Source organism: Nyctereutes procyonoides, unplaced genomic scaffold (assembly GCF_905146905.1).
Source record: "Nyctereutes procyonoides isolate TBG_1078 unplaced genomic scaffold, NYPRO_anot_genome, whole genome shotgun sequence".
Taxonomy (NCBI): Eukaryota; Metazoa; Chordata; class Mammalia; order Carnivora; family Canidae; genus Nyctereutes; species Nyctereutes procyonoides.
In genome coordinates this window covers 8,143,454-8,164,540 of record NW_026575020.1, presented here as the reverse complement: position 1 = coordinate 8,164,540, position 21,087 = coordinate 8,143,454, and the positions used below count along the sequence as shown (strand labels likewise).

Sequence of the window (21,087 nt, the reverse complement as noted above, 5' to 3'; positions counted from 1 at the left end):
TCATGAGACACACACACACAGAGAGACAGAGAGAGAGAGAGAGAGAGAGAGAGGCAGAGACATAGGTAGAAGGAGGAGCAGGCTCTACGCAGGGAGCCTGATGTGGGACTTGATCCTGGGACCCCAGGATCATGCCCTGGTCCAAAGGCAGGCACTAAACCACTGAGCCACCCAGGCGTCCCTTATTTGTGCTTTAGAAAGGTCTCCCTGACTTCAGTGCGTAGGATGAACAGCAGGGGCAAAATGGACACAAGAGCAGAAGCAGGAAGCTAATTAGAATGTCACTGAGATGGCCTAGGCTAGACTTGACCATGTCTTGGTCTAGGGCTGAAACAGTGAAATGGTAAAAAATCATATGGTCTAATTTGGAGGCAGGATGAGAAGGGAAGAGACTGAGGGAAATCACAATCACTGGTTTTTGGCCTGAACAACTGGCCAGCTGCCACCTATTTAGGATGGGACAACTTGGGAAGGACTTAGATTTAGGGCAGGATAGAAGGAAGTTAGAGCCTAGTCGTGGCTGTGGTTTGTTCACCTGGCATCCAAGTGGAGGTGTCAGGTAGTTGAACAGAAGTTAAAGACAGAAGTCCACAGTTCAAGGGACAAGCCCTGGCCAGAGATAAAGATTTGAGATCTATCAGACAACAGATGGTCTCTGAAGGCACACAACCAGATGAGAGTCACTATAGGAATGAATGAAGAGAAAGACAGAGCCAAAGCCAAGTCAGGTCCCTCAGGCCAATTAACATTCAGAGATGGTGGAGGAGGAGGGGAACAGGAAGGAGCCTGAGAGGGAGCTGTGGGCACATAGGAGGAAACTCATGGAAGGTGGTGTCAGAGAAATCCAGAAGAGAGAGTTTTATAAGAAGGAGGAAGCAACCAAGTGTGTCAAATGCCACTGACAGACTGAGTAAATGAGGCTCAAGAATTGACTTTCGGCTTTGGCAAAATGTAGGTCATTGGTGCTGTGGACAAGAGCCATTGCAGGTGATGATGGGGACAAAGGGCTGGCTGGAGAGGGATGGCATAGGCTGGGGATGGGGGTAAAGGAAAAGGCGTGGAACAGCAGACGCAGGAATGAGGGTATCAGGGCAGGGCTTCTCTGAGATGGGTGATGAGGCACTTACACCCAGAAGATAATGACCAAGGTCCATCAATGTGGGAGAAATAGCTGATGCAGCATCACTGCGGGAACGAGGTCTGAGAAGGCACGAGGGGTGAAGCCCAGCCGGGGGATATCACCAGAGGTGAAGGGAGGGTGTGTGGCAAGTTCTTCTGTGACTGTATCTATTTTTGTCTCTGGTGATACCATCACCAGTTGAAATTGAGGCTGGGAGTGTGGGAGATGACAGAGTAGACAGTATAAATTAGTCATCTCAAGAATGAGGATGGGAAGCTTCTAAGGTATGTTGGAAGAGTTGGGAGCCCACATGGGATCTGCAAGTTTTGATTCTAAAGTGAGTCCAATTGCTCAGGTGTGCTGGTTCTTGAGCTGGATCCAAAATTAGTTAGATCTTTGGTTTGGGGTTTTGCCAGGTGAGCACAACGGACAGAGAAGGGGGTAAAGGGGTTAGATACAGGGCAGTGATTATCAGGCTGGATCAAGGACTCCAGGCTGGGTAAGGAGGACAGTGAGGACGTCGTGGTGGCTGGCACTGCAGCGGGGCTAAGGCTTGGAGGTCTCAGTAGGCTCAGAGAATTGCTGCCTTGGGGCTACTGTGGTGCGTGAGCTGGAAGCATAGGGAGCAAGAAGTTTGAGGTTACCAGGGATGACACACTGGAGTGTGCAGCTGATACAGGGGTAGAGGTGAGGCTATTACAATCAAGGGGGATCCCTGAATTCTCTTACTTCCTCAGTCCTCTCCCTGTGGGAGTCCAAGAGCTACATCCTACCAGAGCTAGAAGGGGTGAACCTTTTCACTGTACAGAGAAACTGAGACCCAGAGATGCCAAATGCAGAAACTTCAAGGCCGGAAGCCAGAGTTCTAAAATCTCAGTCCCGGGGTGAAAGGAGATTCTTGTTGGTGTCATCCCTCCCCCAATCCTCCAGCAATTCCCCTGCCCCACAGCTTTCCCTGTACTCCCCATCCTCTGGAGAGTCTCCTGCAGATAGAAGTCTATAGCCACAAGGAGCACCTTCTTGTTAACCACGCCACATGTGTCTTTACAAATGTCCGGTGGCAGATCTGTACACTTGTTCTGTCATTGAGTCATTCATTTGCCCAGTTAATCATTCATTCGTCCATCCATTCATCCATCCATCCATCCCATGATTCCATCTTTCATTATCCTTTCATTAGGTTCAAGCTCTTAAACCAAGCGCAAAGGATGAATTCTCAGTCATTGAGAAAATGCTTATCCACCCAACCAACCAGGCAGACATCGGATATGTCCAGAGTGCCAGCCAGTCACAGAACAGCCTCGGGTTAACATGTGGGTATCACATGTCCTCAAACCCCTGGCAGGTGTCCAGGCTTTCTCCTGCCCATTGCTGATCTCATCCTCGGCTTCACATGTCATGTGTGTGCCAAATGTCAGAGCTCTTCCCGCCTCTTCCTCATAGCGGGGCTGATAATATATGAACTGCTATTGATCAAAGTCTACAAGGTGAGTCTTCATGAACTTCTAAAGCTATTTTTCCATGACAATTTTTTTGAAAGTAATGCTTGCTTATTATAAAAAATATGACAAAGCATACAAAGTAAAAGACCTCCCTTACAATTGACTACCTCAGCCCCTCCACCCCACATTGCCAACCACTATTAGAAGTAGTGGAGTGGGTATGGTTTGGTTCGTATCCTTCTAGATCATTTCTATACATTTGCAAACAAAAAAAATATATATATATGCACGATCGAGTATGTAGTTACAATTTGAGATCATAGACCATTATTCTACAATTTCCCTGTCCTCCGTGATAATAAATGATGAGCATTGTGCCAGTTGGTTGTGGCAGATCTCTTTCATCATCCTTTTAAAAGGCTGAATTGCATTCACAATATGGAAGGATCCAGTATATTTAATTGGTTCCCATTAATGGACATTTAGCGTATTTTTATTTACCCTCCCCCCCTCCCCCAGCTACAATGCTGCTGCAATGGACATCTTTCTAAGCTCTTCTGTATGAGCATTTCTGGAGGATCATTCCCAGAAGTGGAATTGCTGGGTCATGTGCATTTTCCATCAGAATGGATACCCAGTGCTGGGCATAGTGCCTGACACAGAGTAGGAGTTTTGTAATGATCCATGGGGCGAAAAGATGCTCCTAGATTGCCCTCTAGGGTCACACAATCCCCCCTCCCACAACAATAAGCAGAGAGACCTAGAACTGGCCACTTCTGCCACCAGGTCCCAGCGATGCTAGTTTTCAGGATGACCACTTACTTTCCCTCAGGCCACTCTGCTGCATCTGGGGAAGATTTAAAGGCCTCATGCCATCTTTGATGAAAAGAAGGTGGCATTGGGGCTGAAGGAGACCTCCTCCAGGTCTGCAAAGCCTATTGTTTTAACATCCTCCCACCCAGGTAGGTGTTTACCCAGCGAGGGCAACATCAGCTCTGTGACCTCTCTAATTGGAGCCAGCCGCCACCCTTGCACAAAGCACGTATATCTTCTTTTTCCTCCCCCTCATCAATCCCTGAAACTCACGGGAACCTTCTTGTGACTGTGCTCATTCTCCTAACTGCCAACTCCATCTGACACGATACTGTCCCCAACCAACCACTGTGCTTCCTCTGGAGCTCTGTACCCAGCCCCAGTCAGGCAGCCCCTGTTCTTAGCATCTTCGGGGCTGGCTGTGTCATTTCCCTGCTCCTGGCTCTGCCACCAGCCTGGGCTGTGACACCCTAAGAATGGGTATTATTGAGAGAGCCCTGTGGCTAGCACAGCAGGGCCAGTCCTACCTCCGATCTCCCCAGGAGCTTCGGTCAGTGCTGTTGCTGTGCCCGTCTGTGGAGGAAGGCTGGCACGCACGGGCTGCAGGACAGAGGCAGGGTCACGGCATCAGAGTCCAGCCCTACCTGGGCCCTGAGACGCTGATGTGGAGGGTCTCTCTCCCGCCGTGGACCCCATGCTAGTCCCCCAGCTCCACCCTTCGCTGCAGGCCCCATGGGGATGAACGCTCCTCGAGAGGACTCTCTCCCATGGTGCAATGGGGAATGCTTCTTTCCTCTTAGGGGTTAGCCCACAGATGAGCTGAGGTGGGAGTGCCCAGAACACACACTGGGTTGGAAGAGAGGGAGAATCTGCCCTTTCCTCTTCTTCCCCCAGAAGATTCTAGGGTGGGGCAGATGTGGGAGGCCCCACCCCACAGATGGCTAGCTTCCCCCACCCCCTTCCCCTCACCACCCCCCCCATCCCTGTGGCCAGAATGGCAGGGAGCTGAGCTCCACCGGGCAGAGCAGTGGGAGGATAGGATGGTGAAGAACAGAACAGTCGCTCCCAGGGGATCCCCAGCTCCCTGTCCAGGCTCTTTAGCACCATGACCTGGGTCTGGGTCAAAGCATCTGCAAAGATCCTCTCCCAGAGGGTGGTTCACAGATGTACTGTCCACCCAGGCTCATCAGTAACACATCAATGGTAGGATTTGGGGTGCAGTGACCTCCTCCCTGCCAGGACTCCAGCAGTGCCTAGGCTCACTCCCCAATTACACAGCCAGAGGCGGACTCCCAGTGACAACCAGGTAAAATTTAGTGAGTACACATGTGGGGGGTAGGGTACAACAGGGTCTTCTCTATTCAAGTAGACCTGGAGGTGGCGAAGAGCCCATGCAGTGCAATCTCCGAGGAACAGGAGTGCCCTCTACAAGATCTCGAGATTTGTATACCCCTTGGAAACAGGGTTCTCTCCACTCCTCAGAGTAGCCCACCCTACCGGTGGGCACCTCAAGGCACCTCAAGTGTCGATATCTTCCTCCTGGCAGCCTCTAGCATGAGATGGGGGCTGAGGGGAGGCTGACACTCCAGGCCAGCACCTGGGACAAGAGAGGCAGCTAAGGTGGAAGAGGACAGGAAAAACAATAAGTTAAAACCAAGAACAGCAGAGACATGGCAGGAGGGGTGGGGGTGCCACAGGGGTCCCAGGAGTCTTTGGCTTAATCCAGGAGGTACTGCAGAGGAGGGGCTGATACTGCAGTTCCAGGAGGGTGGTGGCTCAGAAGGCTGGGTTGTCAATGCCCCTGGGCACCCCAGGGTGTTCCTCAGGCATGAAGCTGTAGGGAGGGGGTGGCTCCATGGGGGGCAGGACAGGCTTCAGAATGATCTGCAGGTAAAAGAGGGGACACAGAGTCTTCTCAGGGCCAGGCACCAGCCATCACCACCCAAGTGCTGGCTGTGCATCCTTCCCAGGGAGGGGGTGACGCGACGGTGGCTGCAGAGCCCTCTCTAGGTCCGGAGGCCTGGTGGAAGGAGGGCCTCGCTGTCACTGGTTGCTCTAAAAATCTGGACAATAGGGAGGTATGGCCAGCTGAGGAACAGAGCAAGGAATGGGACAGAGACACTCACCTCGCTGTAGGGGGGTGGGGGCTCAAAGGTGGACGCCCTGACCCTCTCTGGGGGGGCAATGGAGGGCGGATCCGGGGGATCCTCATGATCCACTGGGGGGTCCTGCTCCTGGTCTCCACAGTTGCGACAGAACCGCTTAGCCACGCAGCAGATGCACAAAAGGGGTATGATGATGAGGAAGGTGATGACAAAAATCCTGGGGTAAGGAACCACCAACATCTCCCTGAGTCTCTGGACTGTCCCTGTCATCCCTTCCCCCACCAACCTGCACCACCCCTTGGGCAGGAGGTCCAGGCAACCCAACCACTATGCCCTGGTCCTGGGCTCACCTCAGAGGACTGGAGAAGAGCTCATATTCTTGACAGCAGCTGTCACCGCAGCATTTGAATCCTTTGGGGCAGGTGCTGGAGGGAGGCAAAGAAAGGCTGTTGGTACCAAGGTGGCAAAAAGATCCCAGCCTCCACACAACTCACTCATACACTCAGGGCACAAGCCATGCCCCAGCAGGGTGGGAAGGAGGAGCCCTCCTTGGGCTCTGTGGGCAAAGCTGGGTCTAAGACCCAGGATCTGGATTCCAGGCTCACTTCACTACTTGTGCCAAGTCACACTTCTTTCTGGGTCTTATGTTCCTTATCTATAAAATGGGTGGGATGAATGTCCTGTTGACCTCACTGGGCAGGTGTGGGGATGGCATGTTGTAGTGCCTGCAAGAGCCCTCTAAGGAGTGGGACAGGGCCCTCCTGCCCACAGTCCCCAGCAGTGGGGGCTGTCCTGGAGCGAACTCGAGGAGCCCTTGCTGGTGCCCATGGAGTAAAAGGTGGGAAGGAAACGGTGTTCCTGGAACATCCAGGGCTGATTTGATGGAAACATTCACCTGCTCAGGGGCCGCCCCCCTCAGTCCCTCCTCATTCGCTCAGGCCTTTGGGCATTTATATATTAAGGTTGGCACAGTTTGCCTGCCCCATCCCCTGGGGGCAGGTACTCCTGGAGGAGAGACAGCCTGAGACCTAGAAGATGGAAAGAGGGGTGGAGATTAGACTCCAGACACACCCACAAGTGCAACTCTGCCCTGCTTGGCAGGAGGAGGAGGGCGGGAAGTGGGGGGAATGTGATGGATGAGGTGCCTTTCTGGCCCCCTTCCCATGAAGGCAGACAGGGCAGGATTTGGGGTGTCTCCTCCCCAGACTGGAAGTTCTAGCCCAAATCCCAGACTTACAAGAAGAGCCCACATTTGGCTGCAGCCTGTGGAAGAAAAGAGGTGGACGTTAGGGGGGGGGCGGTCATAAACCAAGGGGTGGCATCTCTACGCAGCCAGGTGCCTGAGAGCCTGCAGCGGGTCCCCAATGGATCAACATCCTCCCCCAGCCTGCTTCTTCATATCACTGAAGGTCTGTGAGTGGAGCCCCAGCTGATACGGGTGCCCCCAACTCTCCTTTCTCTCCACATCACACCCCTGCACCACACCTGCTCACCCCCAGATTTGGAAGCACGTGCCTCTGATCACCCCTTCAATCTATCTCCTTTCCATCCCTCCTCTACAGTCCAAAGCACCAGCACCTCTCCTCCCGCTCACTCCAATCACTCCCCACACTGAAGGCAAGTTCCTATCCAGCAAATCTGATCACCTAAAACCATGCTGGAAGCTCCCCCTTCAGTGTCTCCCTGGTGCCTGGACCCCCAGCCACAAGTGTCTCCCCCCTGTACCCCTTGCACACACAGCTGGTAGGAGTTCCCTGAAGACGCCTAGTTGTTTTACACCCGCATGCAAGGGCAGGCCCTCTTCCTCCTGCCTGCATGGTCAGCTGAACCCCATTCATCTTTCAGTTCCCTAGGGGTGTGTGGGGGGTGTGGGGGCGTGTTCCTTGCTCTTTGAAGCCACCCAGACCCTCCTCTGCGGGACCCAGCTTCACCATCCCTCCCTCCCTTTTCTGCACCAGTTCTGTAGGGCATCCAGGGTATTGGTCCAGAATTTAACCGGATTGGCAATGATGTGTATAAACCCTCCTTGAAACATGCTTAGCCCAGGTATCTGTGAGGCTGGCTCCCACACCTCCTTCTCTGTCCATCTTATTTAAAATTGCGTCTAGTCCCCCAAAGCATTCCTTGCCCCTCCCCCTCCTTAAGTTTTCTGCAGAGCTCCTACCTGCAACTAATATCCTATATGTTTCCCTTTATCTTGTTAACTGTTTGTCTCATCAGAAGAATGTAAACTCCAGAAGGACAGGGATTTTTGCCTGTCATCACTGGTGAAAAATCCAACCACCACAACATTGGCAGAATGAATGAAAGAGCAGTCGCTGATTACCTGGTTTCACTTCCTCCTGGCTGCTCCCAGACTGTGGGGTGGGCGTGGGGGGGCAGGGAATGCAGGGGTGGGAACACAGGAGGGAATGGGAAGTTATCTGTCACTCCCCTCCAACCTCCAGGTGACAAATAACCGCAGCATAAGGTTAAGATGCCGACTCTGGCAAGATACCACGTCTTCATACCTTTACTTGAAATAATTCAATCACCTTTGAATTGCTAACGACAGTAAAGCCAAGAAAACTGATGCTAGCCACTAACACTTGGGCTGATTCTCCATTTCTGGGCTCAGCTCCACCTGGAAGCCTCCCTCCCACAAACCTTGGCACCCCAGGGACTAGAGCAGGAAGGCTGGCCCAGGGAGAGGGGGAACTTCACACATAGGGGCAAATGCAGAATTGGGGGCAGACCAAGGTGTCCAGACACTCAGGCACCCTCTTCCCCCTTCAGATGTCAGACCCCGCCTCTCCCTGCTCTCCTGGCCCCCAGCTACGGACAATGAACAGGTAAAATAAGTGAATCCTGAGTTGCTGTTTGGAGAGGTTCTCTTACCCCCCTTTAACCTGGGGGTGGTCTTGTCCGAGGTGGTTGAGTCTGAGTTTTATTGAGCGGCTGTGTGGTCGTGGAGAACCTCAGCTTACTGACCCGTGCAGTGGGGACATTATAAGCACCTGGCCCCTGACGTTGCTGGGAGAAATCAAGAGGATGCTCAGCTGAGTGCTGGCACAAACGGCTTGCCTCGCGGCTGGGAAGGAGCACCCGGGCTCCAGGGGCGGAGGCTGGGGAGTCAGCACAGTTGTGTGATGGGGCCCTGTTTTGGGGAGGGGGCCTGGGACGTCGCTGGCATTCTTACCAGAAGTGAAAAATTCTAGACTGTTCTAGGCTAGACTAGACTCATGTCAGTTGCCAGGATAATCTCCCATCCCAGGACTGGACAGGACTCGCCCAACAATTCAGAGTTTAACAGAGGAACCGGAGGAATGAGGGGGTGCATAAACCCTACCTCCCGCTCAGAATCACTGATTTCAGAGGTCAGCCCTGCACTGGGTCAGGCAGACAGATCAAATTCTGCACAGGCTGGAATCCTACGCCCACTCCTAGAAGGCGTGGAGGGAGCCTTCTCTCCCCTAAGGGACAAGCAGAGAGACACAGTCCCAGAGAGGGCCAGAGCTTCCCCCAAGGTCACCCAGCACTGGAGGAACAGAATTAGGGAGACAGGCTGGCCAGGCGTCCAGACCTCGGTCCCCCCTAGTCCCTGTCCTGACGCCGCGGGAAGAAGCGGGAAGGACGAGCCCAGACTAATTGGAAGGTCAAAGTCCCGCTCACAGTGAAGCACTAGGTGTCAGAGGGTGGTGGGCGGGGGCCAGGGTCCTCCAGTCCCCCACAGGCGATAGGAACCCGGGCCTTCTCAGGACCTCCCTCCGCTGCCGCCACCTCCACCTCGCCGGCAAAGAGAGAAAGGAAGTCGCTGAGTGCGTACGGGTCACGAGGAAATCCTGACAATGGAAGGTGGTGACCGGGCTCCAGAAGTCGGCCCCTGACCCCACAGGGGTAGGGCCCCGAAAGTTCTACAGCTTCACTTCCCAAGCGCTCACCTGTTGGGGGCCCGTCAGCAGGCCAAGCAGCAAGGTGGGTAGGAGGCCGGGGACCCAGGTGTCGGACATCCTGGCATGGGGGCCACGGAGCTTCCGTGTGTAGGGGGAGGAGGGGAGAGGCGGGGCCGCGACCTCTCCCACGTCTCTCCACCTATGGGGCCCCGCCTCGGGATGGGGGCGGAGCTTATGCACCCGCGAAGGGCCGGACTTGGGGCAGGGAGGGGGCGGGGAGGGGAGGGAGGGGAGGAGAGGACACCTGGGTCTCCGGAACAGGGAGGTAGAAGAGATTAACCGGTTAAAAAAAAAAGAAAAAAAAAAGAAAAAAAAGTGGGATCAGTTCTAGAGCTGCTCGTTGCCAGTCGTCGCTCCTCCACCCCCCCGTGGCCCCGGGGTTGAGGGAGGCGGCGCTGCGCCGGGCCGGGAGTCGGGGGTGGGGGCGCTGGGGGAAAGGATGCGGGCAGGGCGAGCGGCCGCTGCGAGCCCTTCCCATCTGCGCTTGCGGGGGCAGAGTTTGCGGGAGAGGAAGGCGGAGGCCCGGGGCGGATGGACGGCACTGTAGGGCGCGTGGGGGCGATGTGTCCCCCGTATTTTTGGCCAAGAACAGAGGGACAGGCGGCTGGTAGATTTCAGGGCCACAGCACTAGTACGTTTGTGTCCCCCGGGGTCCCCCGCACCGCCGGGGGACGTGTTAGTGCACTTCCTCTATTTGACTCCAGGGGCAATTATGGCCCAGGATTCAGGGATGGGCCCCCCGGGTCGGCCCCCGGGGCGAAGCGGAAGCCAGGGGAACAGGGGCGCGGCCGAGCCGGCCCATCCGGATTCCTGGAAAGACCCCGCGGAGGCGGTCCCGGCTGGGAGGGCCGGATTCCGACCCTCGGCGGCCGCGCCCCAGCCCTCCGGGCGCGCCGTGCTTCCCGGGTCCGGCCGCCAGGTGGCAGCATCGCCCAACGCCGGATTCCCACGGAGCCCAGTGCCGCGCGGCTGGGACCTGGGACCCGGGCCCCGCGAGCGCCCGCCCTGGGGGAGCAGGCTGGTGGGCGGGGTGGGAGGCCGTCTCGGGGGGCAGAGGCGCCGGGCGACAGCCAGATGCCCGCACACGGAGGAGACGCGGGGGCCCCGTGCCGGAGCTGGAGAGATGGAGCCCGGACCCCCGGGGAGGGGGCGAAGGGGAGCTGCTGGGTGGGGTGCTGCTCCCGGCCCCGGGGAGACGGGGAGGGCTCCCGGGGAGGCTCAGCAACCAGCTTGTTAGGCGTCTCCTGCCGCGTCTCAAATCTGACTTTGCCACCGAAGAAGATCCCCAGCTTAGTAGGGACGCACCGAACTTCCTCCTCTGGCTGCCTTTCCATTTTCTCTCCCCGCTTGCTCTTTATGCCTGTCCTCATCTCTGCCTTCGGTGACCTCTCCTGGTCCCTCGCCATCCCTCCCGGTCCATCCTCCCGTTTGTTCTCCCCGGCGCTGCCTCCGCCGCTCCTCTCCACGTCTGCGTGTTTGCTCCTTTTCCCATCTCTGGTTGTGAATCACTGTCTCCCTGGGAGCCTGTTTCTCTGTGTGTGTGTTTCTGTTTCCTTTGTGTCTGATTTGGTCCTGTGTCTCCCTGACCGTGTTTCTCACCAGCTCCCCGGGTCTCTCTGGGCCCCTCTTTCCCTGTCTCTGTTTCTCATTATCTGTTGGCCCTTTTTGCTCTGCTCTTAAGGACCGAATCTTCCAGTCTCCTAATCCAAGTGAAATTGGGGTCTGGCCCCACACAATGGCCTCTATTTCCAGTTCCTGGTGACTTTGAGCATGGAGAAGGTCATGGGCAGGGGCAGCTCACAAAGTTGGCTCTGGCACCAGGTAGCCCCTCTACCAAGGGGGGCCTAATCCAGAGAGTGCTGGAGCCTTCTCCCAGCAATACCCACACCACTGCTCCTTAGTGAGGTTCTTGCTAACTTGGGCTTCCCTCCTGCCCCTGCCGTGTTCCTCCTACACCCAAGCCCCGGACCCCCTGCCACTCTGCCTAGACCTGGAGTCCCATCAAGGTATGGCCTTTAGGAAAGATGGGTGTGTTTAGGGGAAGAGGGTATCTTGGGGAATGAAATGGCAGAACTGAGAACGGGATGGAGGAGTTTGAGGGGTGGACGTGGAAGGCTGGGGTAGGGGCACAGTGGGGCCCCAGGCTGAGGAGACAGGGCCCTTTCTTGTTGGAGGCAGGAGGGTCCTGCATGGGGACACCATCTTCTGTTGGCCCCTTCGTCTGGCCACGGGAGGGAAGTGGCCGTATGCATGCACGTGTGTGCTTAGGCGTGCAGGAACACAGGCGCAGGGAGGCCGGAGGCGGCAGGCAGTCAGTGGGTCACTCTAGATTCCACGCCAAATTCCATCTGGGGTTTCCCAAAAGCAGCAAAGTCCAAATGTCTTCATACTCGCTCGCTGCCTCCCCGGCCCATTCACCAAAGAACGAGCTGATTGTCTGTGTCCTGCAAGGGCCCAGCTGCAAGGGTCTCGGAGGTCAGCTGGTCCACTTGCTCCCTTCTCAGAGAAGCCAACCGGAGCCCAGAGGGTTGGGAAGGCCAAGTGACACGGGACATTGGGGCTGAGTCAGGACCAGAACCATGCAGGTCTGGAGACCCCACACTCAGAAGTAGCCTGGGAGGAGGGAGCTGCCCGGGAGCTGCTGCAATGGAGGAAGGAACTCCTCACAGGAGCCGCAGTGAGGTGGGAGGTCTTGCCCTGGCCTGGGTGAGGGGGAAGAGCCAGGCTGAGCTCTTTTCCTCTTAGTGCCCCCCCTGGACTGCAGCAGACACCAATTCCCATAATGACTTAGGGCGTTGGGCCAGGATCTTTCTTTTCAAAGTCCACAGAATGCAGAACGATGTTCTGCTCTAGCCTAGCTCTGCCTGCAGGGAGGGACAGACGGTCTTGTGTTGTGTTGGTACGGGTGCCACTTACTGCCATGTGCTGTGTGACCTTAGTCAAGAGATGAACCTCCTCTTTGCCTCTCTGGCCTCTCTGTGGAGGGAGTGGGGGTGGATAAACAGTACCTCCTTTGTCACAGGGGGGTCATCGTGAGGATGACATAAACTGCTCAGTGTTGGCATACCGTGACGTAAATAAATGTTAGCTGAATCATAACAAGCAACAAGCATTTAAATCCTGGCAGAGGAAAGGCGCCCAAAGCTCCTTTTCTCCATTTCATGTAGAGGCAGAGATGCCAAGGAATGAAGGGCCTTGCTTCCCTCTGAGAACCCTCTCTGGGTGGTGGTGGTGGGGTTCTGAAATCCAGCCCCCTCTGCTGTCCACTCAGTGAATCTGGGTCCCACGCAAGGGCCAGGTGAGAGAGGGCAGGGCCCATGACCTAACACGGAGAGTGACCTGGTATTGACCACTATTCCTAGAGAGCCAGAGGGGACAGGTTGTAGCAGTGGTGCTGGGACCAGAGATTTGAGTGATTCTCTCTCTTCCTGGTTTGCTCCCCCACCGCCAACTGAGCACTGCCTGGGTTGGCCTTCTTGTGGTGCCCACCTCTCCCTCAGGCTGAGAGTAAAGTGGGAGACTATGGACTGTGCTTGTCACAGGTGTCTCCACTGTCACTGTCCTCATGCACTGTGGCTCCCCACCTGCTTTGTAATATGCTCTCTGTGTCCGGCCCACATGTTCTCCAGCCACACAGCAGACCCCTTCTGCTCCCCTCTTTCCCTTCTTCCCTCTGTGTGGACAGTTTCCCCCCACCTAGAACACCTGTCCCCAGACCCCTCCCCAAAACCTAAGAAAGTCTTATACATTCTTCAAGGCTCAGCTCAAATACCAGCTCCTCCAGAAAGCCTTCCAGGATCTTTACACCCCGGCCTTTTCTCTGGGCCTCTCTGCTGGCCCTTGGCCATTCTCCCTAGAAGATGTGTATACATGTTCTAATGTTCCCACCAGGCTGTGGGGGCTGGCCCAGTTCTGATTCATCTTTCATTTCCCCATGACGCTTTGTTCCAAGTAAACACTGGCTCTGTTGTCACTGAAATGAAACTGGTTGGGGGCCTCCCAGGGTCAGGGGCCAGATTTCTCTAAGGGGATAGGGAATGAATTCCCAAAACCCTTGGTGGGGGGCACTCATCTTGGGGGGCGAGTTGTCTGCCCAGGCTGACTGGGCTTCTTATCTCCACCAGCTGGGTGTTCTGGGCAATCCATCTCTTCTGCTTCCCACCCCCCTCTAGTGTACACATACCCTCTAAGTGAGTAAGATGGCTCCCTAGGGATCGAGCAGCTCCTACAGGGCGAGCTGCAAGGAATGCTTGGTTCACTGTCCACCTTCCAGGAGGAGGCAAGATGCAAGTTGGATTGCCAACAGGAATTCTTGGCCATGGGACCAGGGTCTGAGCCTTCTTCCCGGCATTCCTTTGGAAACTAAAGTCCACCTCACTCATTCTTGGGGTGATGGGCAGGCATGGAGTGGGGAGGTGACTTCATGAGTTGATCCCAAGTCAGAGCCACCAACCTGCGGGCCAGGAGGGTGGAGGGAGGCGTGCCACCTGACAATTAACGGTTCAGGGAGCTTATTATCCTAATGAGCGGCTGGAGGAGCTCAACCAACACTCACCTTCCCAGAGGCTTAGCAGAGACAAAAACCGCATTTGGGAGCCATTATCCTTCCAAAGTGTAGGTTTCCGGGGTATGGCCAGGGGTGGAGAGAGAGAAAACCTCCAAGATGTGGGGTGGAAAGTTGGGGTGGGAAGGTTGAGCTAGCAAGCTGTGGCTGCCTGGGCCCCAAGTGAGACTCCCCCACCAGCCCTAGTCCCCTCTCTGCCCTCCCCTTCTCTGCAGTCTCACTCCCACCCCCAGCCTTGTGCTGTTTGAGAGAGAACCCTGTAGCCAGAGAGGGAAAAAAGGTGTTGGGAATCCCCTAGTATCTCCCCCTTTCTAGCTCTGCCCTAGTTGGCCCCTTGAAAGAGGGATCTCCTGCACCCCGCTGGTTGGTGCCTTTGTGGCACATCCAGATGTTACCAGGGATTGTTGTCAGACTTCAGAAGAACTTCCCAGTCCCAAAGAAGCTGGGAGTTCCTGCGGCAAATAGGGGAAAAAGGAGCCCCTCCTATGGCTGGGCACTGATCTGGGCTCATCAGCGACCAACCAGAGGGCCTCTCCTGGGCCTGGGGGCTCAGACTAAAGTGCAGAGAAGACAGTCTGAGACATCCCTGAAGCCGATCACGTCTTAAGAACTTGGGGGTCAGGCAAAGCATGAAGGCGAGCAGAAGGGCGGGGGAAGTGAGGTGGGCAGAGACCACATTCTTCTGCAAACCAAACCGTAGCTCCGCTAAGCAGCCACATCATCTGGCCCTGGCCCAGGACAGACTCGGCCCCAGTGGTGTGCATGCACCCATGTGCACGCGTGTGCACACACCTCCCCCGCTGATGTGATGCCCCCCCTCCGCCTCGCCGTTAGGGGAGCCAGGCCAGCCGTTAGGGGCGGCCTGCAGGATCCCCCTCACCACAGTGGCCCTGTTAGCACCTCCTCCCTCCCTTGTTAGCGCCTCCCAGCCCCTCTTCCGGCTCCGGCCCCTGCTGTCCCTGGAGAGAGGCCCCGTGGCTTGCAGCCCAGTTCTAGTCTTCCCACTCCACTTGGGCTGCTCTTTTCCTTCTTCTCCCAACGGCGAAGCCCCCTGCCCCCTCCATCCAGCCTCCTCCATGGAGAGAGGTCCTTTCCAGAACAAGGGGCCTAGGGCCTGAAGTCAATTCCCCTGCAGTTGAGCATGCCCTCCTCCAGGCTGGGCAACAAGTGAGCCCTTCTGCCTCTCCTGCCCGCAGGGTGGGAAGGGTCAGGTTTCAGAGGGAGCCTGGTCCTAGGGGCCGGAGCTCAGTCCCGGTGCCAGCCGTGCCACCCTCACCAGGGCAATCGCCCTGTCCGCAGCACCGGGGGAGGCGGGAGGCGGGAGAAGTGACCTGCCTACAGCTCCGGGGCCTGAGCCTGGGCTGCTGAGTGGGACAGGGTGGTCCTATGCCCCGAGCCAGGCTGTCAGGCCGCCAAGACTACAGGTTTCCTCTACCGAAGGGCCCCTTCCTGGCCAGCTTTGATGTGTCTGCGAGGTTAGTGAAGGATGTTTGGCTTCAGGGCCTGGCGCCAGGATAAATTCCCTCTGCCTGCTGGGCCAAACCACTGCCTCCTCACTGCCTGGCTTGCCTGCCTCCCCCAGCCTGGGGCTGGCCTCCCCCGAAGCCAGCGCTGTCCTGCCTGCCCAGTGCAGTGGGCACCAAGTGGCCAAGGTTATTACTGCTACCTGAGAGAGAGCCTGTGCTCAATGGATGTCCTGTTGCAGAGACTGGCACTGGGCTGTTTGCCCGCCCTCTAGGTGATTGGGGCCCTGGGCCAGGTGGGGTGGAGGGGCCAGACCCCAGCTTTTGTTAAGGGTGGGAGTGAAATGCAGTTTGGGGGGAGGGGTGTCCACGTGGAATGGGCTGCACAGACTTCAGCTCTTCCAGATGTGCTGAGGTTCCAGATGTGGGGATGACTCAGCCGGGAATGGGGAGGGGTGGGCGGTCCATGAGGGGGGGGAGGAGGGGATATGACAGGCAGGGGGAATTGAGGCCCCTCCAACAAAGGCCAGCTGCTGCTCCCCTTCATCTGGAGCCCCCAGACTAAGCTGGTGGAGTGGTAGCTGCCGGTGGCTGCCCAGATGTACAACCTGTATGCAGATGGGGAGAGGCAAGAATGAGACTCCAGGGCAAGGGACCCAGCTAGGAAGTCACCCAGAGACTGAGAGGCAGAAGCAGAAGGTGGGGTACAGTGAGTGGGGAGGGGGTAGGTAGAGGAGGTGGGAGGGAGGATGGAGATGGGGCGAGGAGAGGTAGGAAGAAGCTCAGGACTGAAATGTTAGACCTCTCTTGGCTGATTTGGGGGTGTTGGGTACTGGGAGGAGAGAGAGAGAGAGAGAGAGAGAGAGAGAGTGTGTGTGTGTGTGTGTGTGTGTGTGTGTGTGTGTGACCTTGCTGCAGGAGTGTAGGTTCTATGTGGAGTAGGGGGTATCAGAGTGAGTGTCATGCATCTGACACCTATGAGCTGTATTTGTGAGCTGAGTGTTAGCAGACCCTGTGCATGTCAGGTGCGGTGGGCTGTGGGGCATGGCTTCTAGGTCTGTATGATGGAGAAAGAATGTGGGGACAGCATCTGTGTAGTGATTGGCAGGGTGGGGGGCTGTGATGGCATGTGTTTAAGTGAAGCTCCATGTGCCTTTGGGTGTTGTGGGGCAGTCCCTCGGACCTGGGGAGTCAGAGGTGCCCAGACACACCAGAACAGGGCTCCAGCGTCCTGGGGCTTCCTCCACCTCCTCCAGCCTCCCCAGTCCCTGGGCCCCCGCCTGGCTTGGCTGGTAAGATCATCTCTTATAGTACAGAGAAGAGGTTGCTGAGCTTTGGGGCACTAGCACCCCGTGTGCCGCAGTGCGAGGACCAGGTTTGCAGCTATGTTGGATGGCTCTCCCTGCACCCCTCCCCCAGCTCTGCAGTCCTGGCCTCCTTTCTGGCCTCCAGGTGGGTCTGCTGGCTGCGCCTCTGGCTGCTCCCTGGAGAGCCCCACCTGTGCCAGCTGCCCATGCCAGGGTAAACAGGGCACTAAGTGTCTGAGCCGGTGCCCGCCACGCTGGGCACTGCTTCTCCACTCCAGGCTCTGCTGTGGTTTGGGTTGCCTCCTCCAGCTGAATGGCAGGTCCAATGCCCCAGACCCCATAAACAGGATTTTTGGGCAGATTTGTGGTTATGGGGACCTGGTAAGCAGATGGGTAATCAAGTTTAAGAGGGAGACAACATATCATCACCTGTAAGAGGGGGGGCTGTTGTGACTAGCACCCCCCATGCTGCAGGGTTCTCACCCCTCCCAGGCAGCACTAGTGGAATCTTCTATCCCCGCCCCCCACCCTGCCGGGGCCCACCTACCCTCCTTTAAGAGCTCTCAGCACAGTTCTTGTCACCCACTTTATTTGTGAATACAAATGTCCCCTCAGTGGTGGCCCACTGGCCTCTCCTCTTGTGCTGTCCTGTTTGCTCTCTTCACAGTCCATGGGCGAGCCCTGTCCCCTAAATCACACACATGAGGTATAAACTTGGATGGGTACCTGGTCCTCCAGACCCAGCAGCACCGCACCCACCGCCTGATCCCTGGGCCCTCTCACTCTCTGCTACTAGGGACTCAGGCTGGGAAGCTTGCTCCTCTGCTGCAGGTTCTCCCCAATTCCTTAACCCCTGCACCCCCTCCTTCAGCACCAATCCCCTCCCTCCCTCTGCAGCTGAGTCCACGATGAGAGGGGCACTTGTTTCCATCCACCTTCTGAACCCACTGATGCCCCCACCTGCAGGGCAGCAAAGAGGCAGGAGAAGCCTCAGCCCCCACGAAGCCCCCAGGCAGTGAGGGTGGGGAGGGGGCACAGGGCAGAGCTGGGGCATGGAGGAGCGGCAGGGGAGTCTCCCTCTGGGAGGAGCCTGGAGGCCCTTCACCCTCCCTCCTGGAGAGCTGCACAGAGGGGCCCAGGGGGCAGGGGGCAGGCGTCCCAGGCCCATGGGTGCCAGGCTGAGGTAGGCCGAGTGATGCCAGGCCTGGGCCCGCCCTGTCCTCCCAGTCTCCGTGTGCCAGCACCTCGGTGTTTCTGGGTCTTTCCCTTTCCTTCTGTTCCTGTGTGTGTGCGCACGCGCTGTTTCTCTTGATCTCCCACTGGCTTCCTGAGTTCCTTCTTTCTTGCCTTTTCCCTTCCCTCCCTTCTCTGTACTCCTTGAGGGGAGCAGCCCCAGTCCAGAAATAGGTTCCCAGAATGCAAGGTGGCTTTTCCAGGGAGGTCCTTGGCCTAGGCCTGTGGTCTCAAAATAACCTCGTCCAGCTTCCCACTTTCTTTGTCCGCTCCCCTGCCCCAGGATCCCCCATGTGCTTGGGGTCCTTGGAGCTGGAGCAGTTTTGCTCTTGCCAGGTTGGAGGGGGGTGCCCATCTTCAGAACTACTCACTTGGCAACCATGGGGTGAAGGCACACCCCCCTCCCTTTCTCTCTCTCTCTCTATCATTCCTGAGAAACCTGCACTCGGAAATAGTGCAGTCTGGGCCCCATTCCTGGGTGACCAGATGCCCAGGAGCTATAAATGATATCCTGATGTCCAGGATCCTGGGTGTGATTGTGAACAGCACCTCCAAAGTATCCTGCCAGGAGCTATAAATGATATCCCCACACACCGGTCAGACCCTAGAGGGTCTCACAGCCTCCCCCACCCACTTCGGCCTCCTAGGAGAGCTGTGCAGCCTCCTTGGGCCTCACCTGCCCAGGGACAACAGGGCCAGACAGCAAAGAGGGGAGCTGTATAAATAGCCATTTTGGGGGGAGGCCCCCCAGCAGTGGGCAGGGTGGGTCTGCTTGCTGGAGAGGGAAGAAGGAGAGTTGTGGTTGCCCCCAGGCAGCATGTAATTTACGATTTATTCTGGGGCACTCTCTCCAGCTTGGGTGGGGCTGAGGTTAATTTAAGGGCTTAATGGGGCGGGGGTTGTCGGGAGGGGGAAGAGAAAGCCCTCCCCCTCAGGCTTATCTGCGAAGAGGGGGGTTCCTTTCCAAGATTGCCGCCACCCCTGGACCCTGGGTCCCTCTGTGGAGCCCTCCCTGGACCCCCTTACACCTGCTAGCCGGGGGCTCCGGCCCATGGGTGCCAGCCCTCCTCTAGCCACCAGGCACCAAAGCAGTGGCTGCTGAAGGAAGTGGTGGTGGCTGTGGTGGACACAGCAGTCGGCCTGTGGGCACTGCAAGAGGGGACCCCGCCGGGAAAGGCTCTCGGGGCTAAGCAAGCGGCTGTTCCTGGGAGCTCTCTGAGCAGCTCAGGTCTTGCTCCAGGATGCTTCATTCTCTGCCCTTCCACAGAGGCGCAGAGCTCCCAGTCTGATGGAGGAGACACAGGCTCTACCCACAGGGAGCCCTCGGTCACAGGCTCTAATGTCAGACAGTGGCCAGTCATTACTTTCTTCGCAACCCCTATCATGATCTTCATTTTTAGTCTTTATTTGTTTATGTCTCTTCCTGGAACTTAGGCTGTGGGGCCGTAGAGACTTTATTCTGTCCCTCACAGTGTCTTTAGCACTTGCCTAGCACAGAGAAGCACTAAATATTTCCCAAATGAACAAAGGAATTTGGAGGGAATTTGTAAGGAAACAGCGCCAGGTCAGAAAGCCCCAGATCAGGAGGCAGCGGTGGACACAGTTGGGGGTCTTCTCCCTCAGCACCCCACACCTCTATGCTCTGGCTCTAACACCTTGCAGTCTATTGCCCCCTCTTGGGGGTCAGCAGCCACCCTGAGCTAGGGGCTGCCGTGCAAATGTGGTCTCCTTTCCACATGCACACCTTTTCTCACCCTCCCCTCCTTCTATGGTTCCTTTGGCTGCCGTGGCCACTTGACCAAATCCTGCTAGTCCTTTCAGATCCCAGGCAGAGCCCTTTCCTTTAGGCCAGAGTCCCCTCCTTTTGGCCAGAAGTCCCCCTCCTTTAGGCCAGGCTGGCCTAGAGCTGGCCTGGAGCCTGGCACCCCACTAGGGTTTAGTCTAGGAGACTGTGAGCCACCCAGGAGGCCAGAGGAGGCGTGTATGTTCCTCTCTGCCCCAGCTTCTGATTCTGGGTGATTCTCTCACGTGTCTCACGTGACAGGTGTACGTACGTGATGGTGTGTGTCATTGTTGGTGGTGGAGGTAGGTGATTTCAGGAACCAGAGACAGCAGCCAGGACCCAAGTGGGGCAGGGGTGGCATGGAGTTCCTCTTAGAAAGATGTTGAGCCTTTGGGAGAGAGAGAAGGAATGAGGTGGAACAGGGCCTAGGGAAGAATGAGGGGCATTGAAGAGTGGGGGAGGCTGGGGATGGAGAGGATGGAGGGGAACCAGGAACAGAGAGTCAGGGAGGCTGGGTCAGGGAGAAGGCACGACAGAGGGTCAGAAAAAGGCAAAGGCTTCTTGGTCCCTAGACCACGTGTCCCTTCTCGGGCCTCAGCTTGCTTCATCTGTGTGGCTGTTGACATCTTGGCTTTTAAGAAGACCTCTTTCGGGGGCTTTGGCAGCCCCTTCCTCTCCTGGTTTCCTGTCTCCCTCTCTGGCTGCTCCTTCTCCAGCTCCTGAGAAGGCTGTATCGACTCTGTCTTCCCTTGGCTTTGGGCCTGGCCTCTCCCCTCTGCACTCTCTCCAGGGGTCCTTCCCACCTCCAGCCACCCGGTGAGCAGCTCCCCTTGGATGGCGTGCAGGTGTATGAAAGTCACCATGCTCCGCAGCAAGCCACCCAGCCAGATGTTCAAGCCATGAAGCCAGGAACCAGTCCTTATCCCTCTGCCCATCTGTTGCAGAGTCCTGTGACTTCCGGCCTCCTAAATCTTGGTCCATCTGGCTCCTCTTTCCACTCTGCTGCTTCTGGCCTGGGCCTGGCCACTGTCACCTCCTACCTGGACCTCTGTGGCAGCCTCCTAGGGGCCACCCCACCACCATTCTGATCACTTTCCAGTCAGTCCTCCATGGGTCATCCTGAAATCTTCCTAGAACATGCATTTGATCATCTTGCCATTGTACCGCCCCTCACCACCACCCTGAGTACTCCTGCATCTCCCCCTGCACCCCCCAGCTTTCCTCCCTCTCCACCAGCCTCTGCATGGGCACCTTTCAGCATGGGTTCTCTCTCACGCTGGGCATTTGCAGGGGCTGCTCCCGAGACCAGCCACACTCTCCCTCAG

General features: G+C 56.8%; 1 protein-coding gene across 1 annotated transcript; it reads right to left on the bottom strand.

Moving 5' to 3' along the window:
* Nucleotides 1–4,665: 4,665 nt before the first annotated feature.
* On the bottom strand, nt 4,666–9,530 carry TMEM92 (transmembrane protein 92). Its single transcript, XM_055327906.1, has 5 exons — nt 9,401–9,530; nt 6,718–6,743; nt 5,831–5,905; nt 5,502–5,697; nt 4,666–5,259 (listed from the first exon to the last, which is right to left on the bottom strand). The coding sequence occupies exons 1-5, from the start codon at nt 9,467–9,469 to the stop codon at nt 5,152–5,154; spliced, it is 474 nt and encodes a 157-aa protein (XP_055183881.1). The 5' UTR covers nt 9,470–9,530; the 3' UTR covers nt 4,666–5,151.
* Between the last annotated feature and the right edge of the window lie 11,557 nt (nt 9,531–21,087).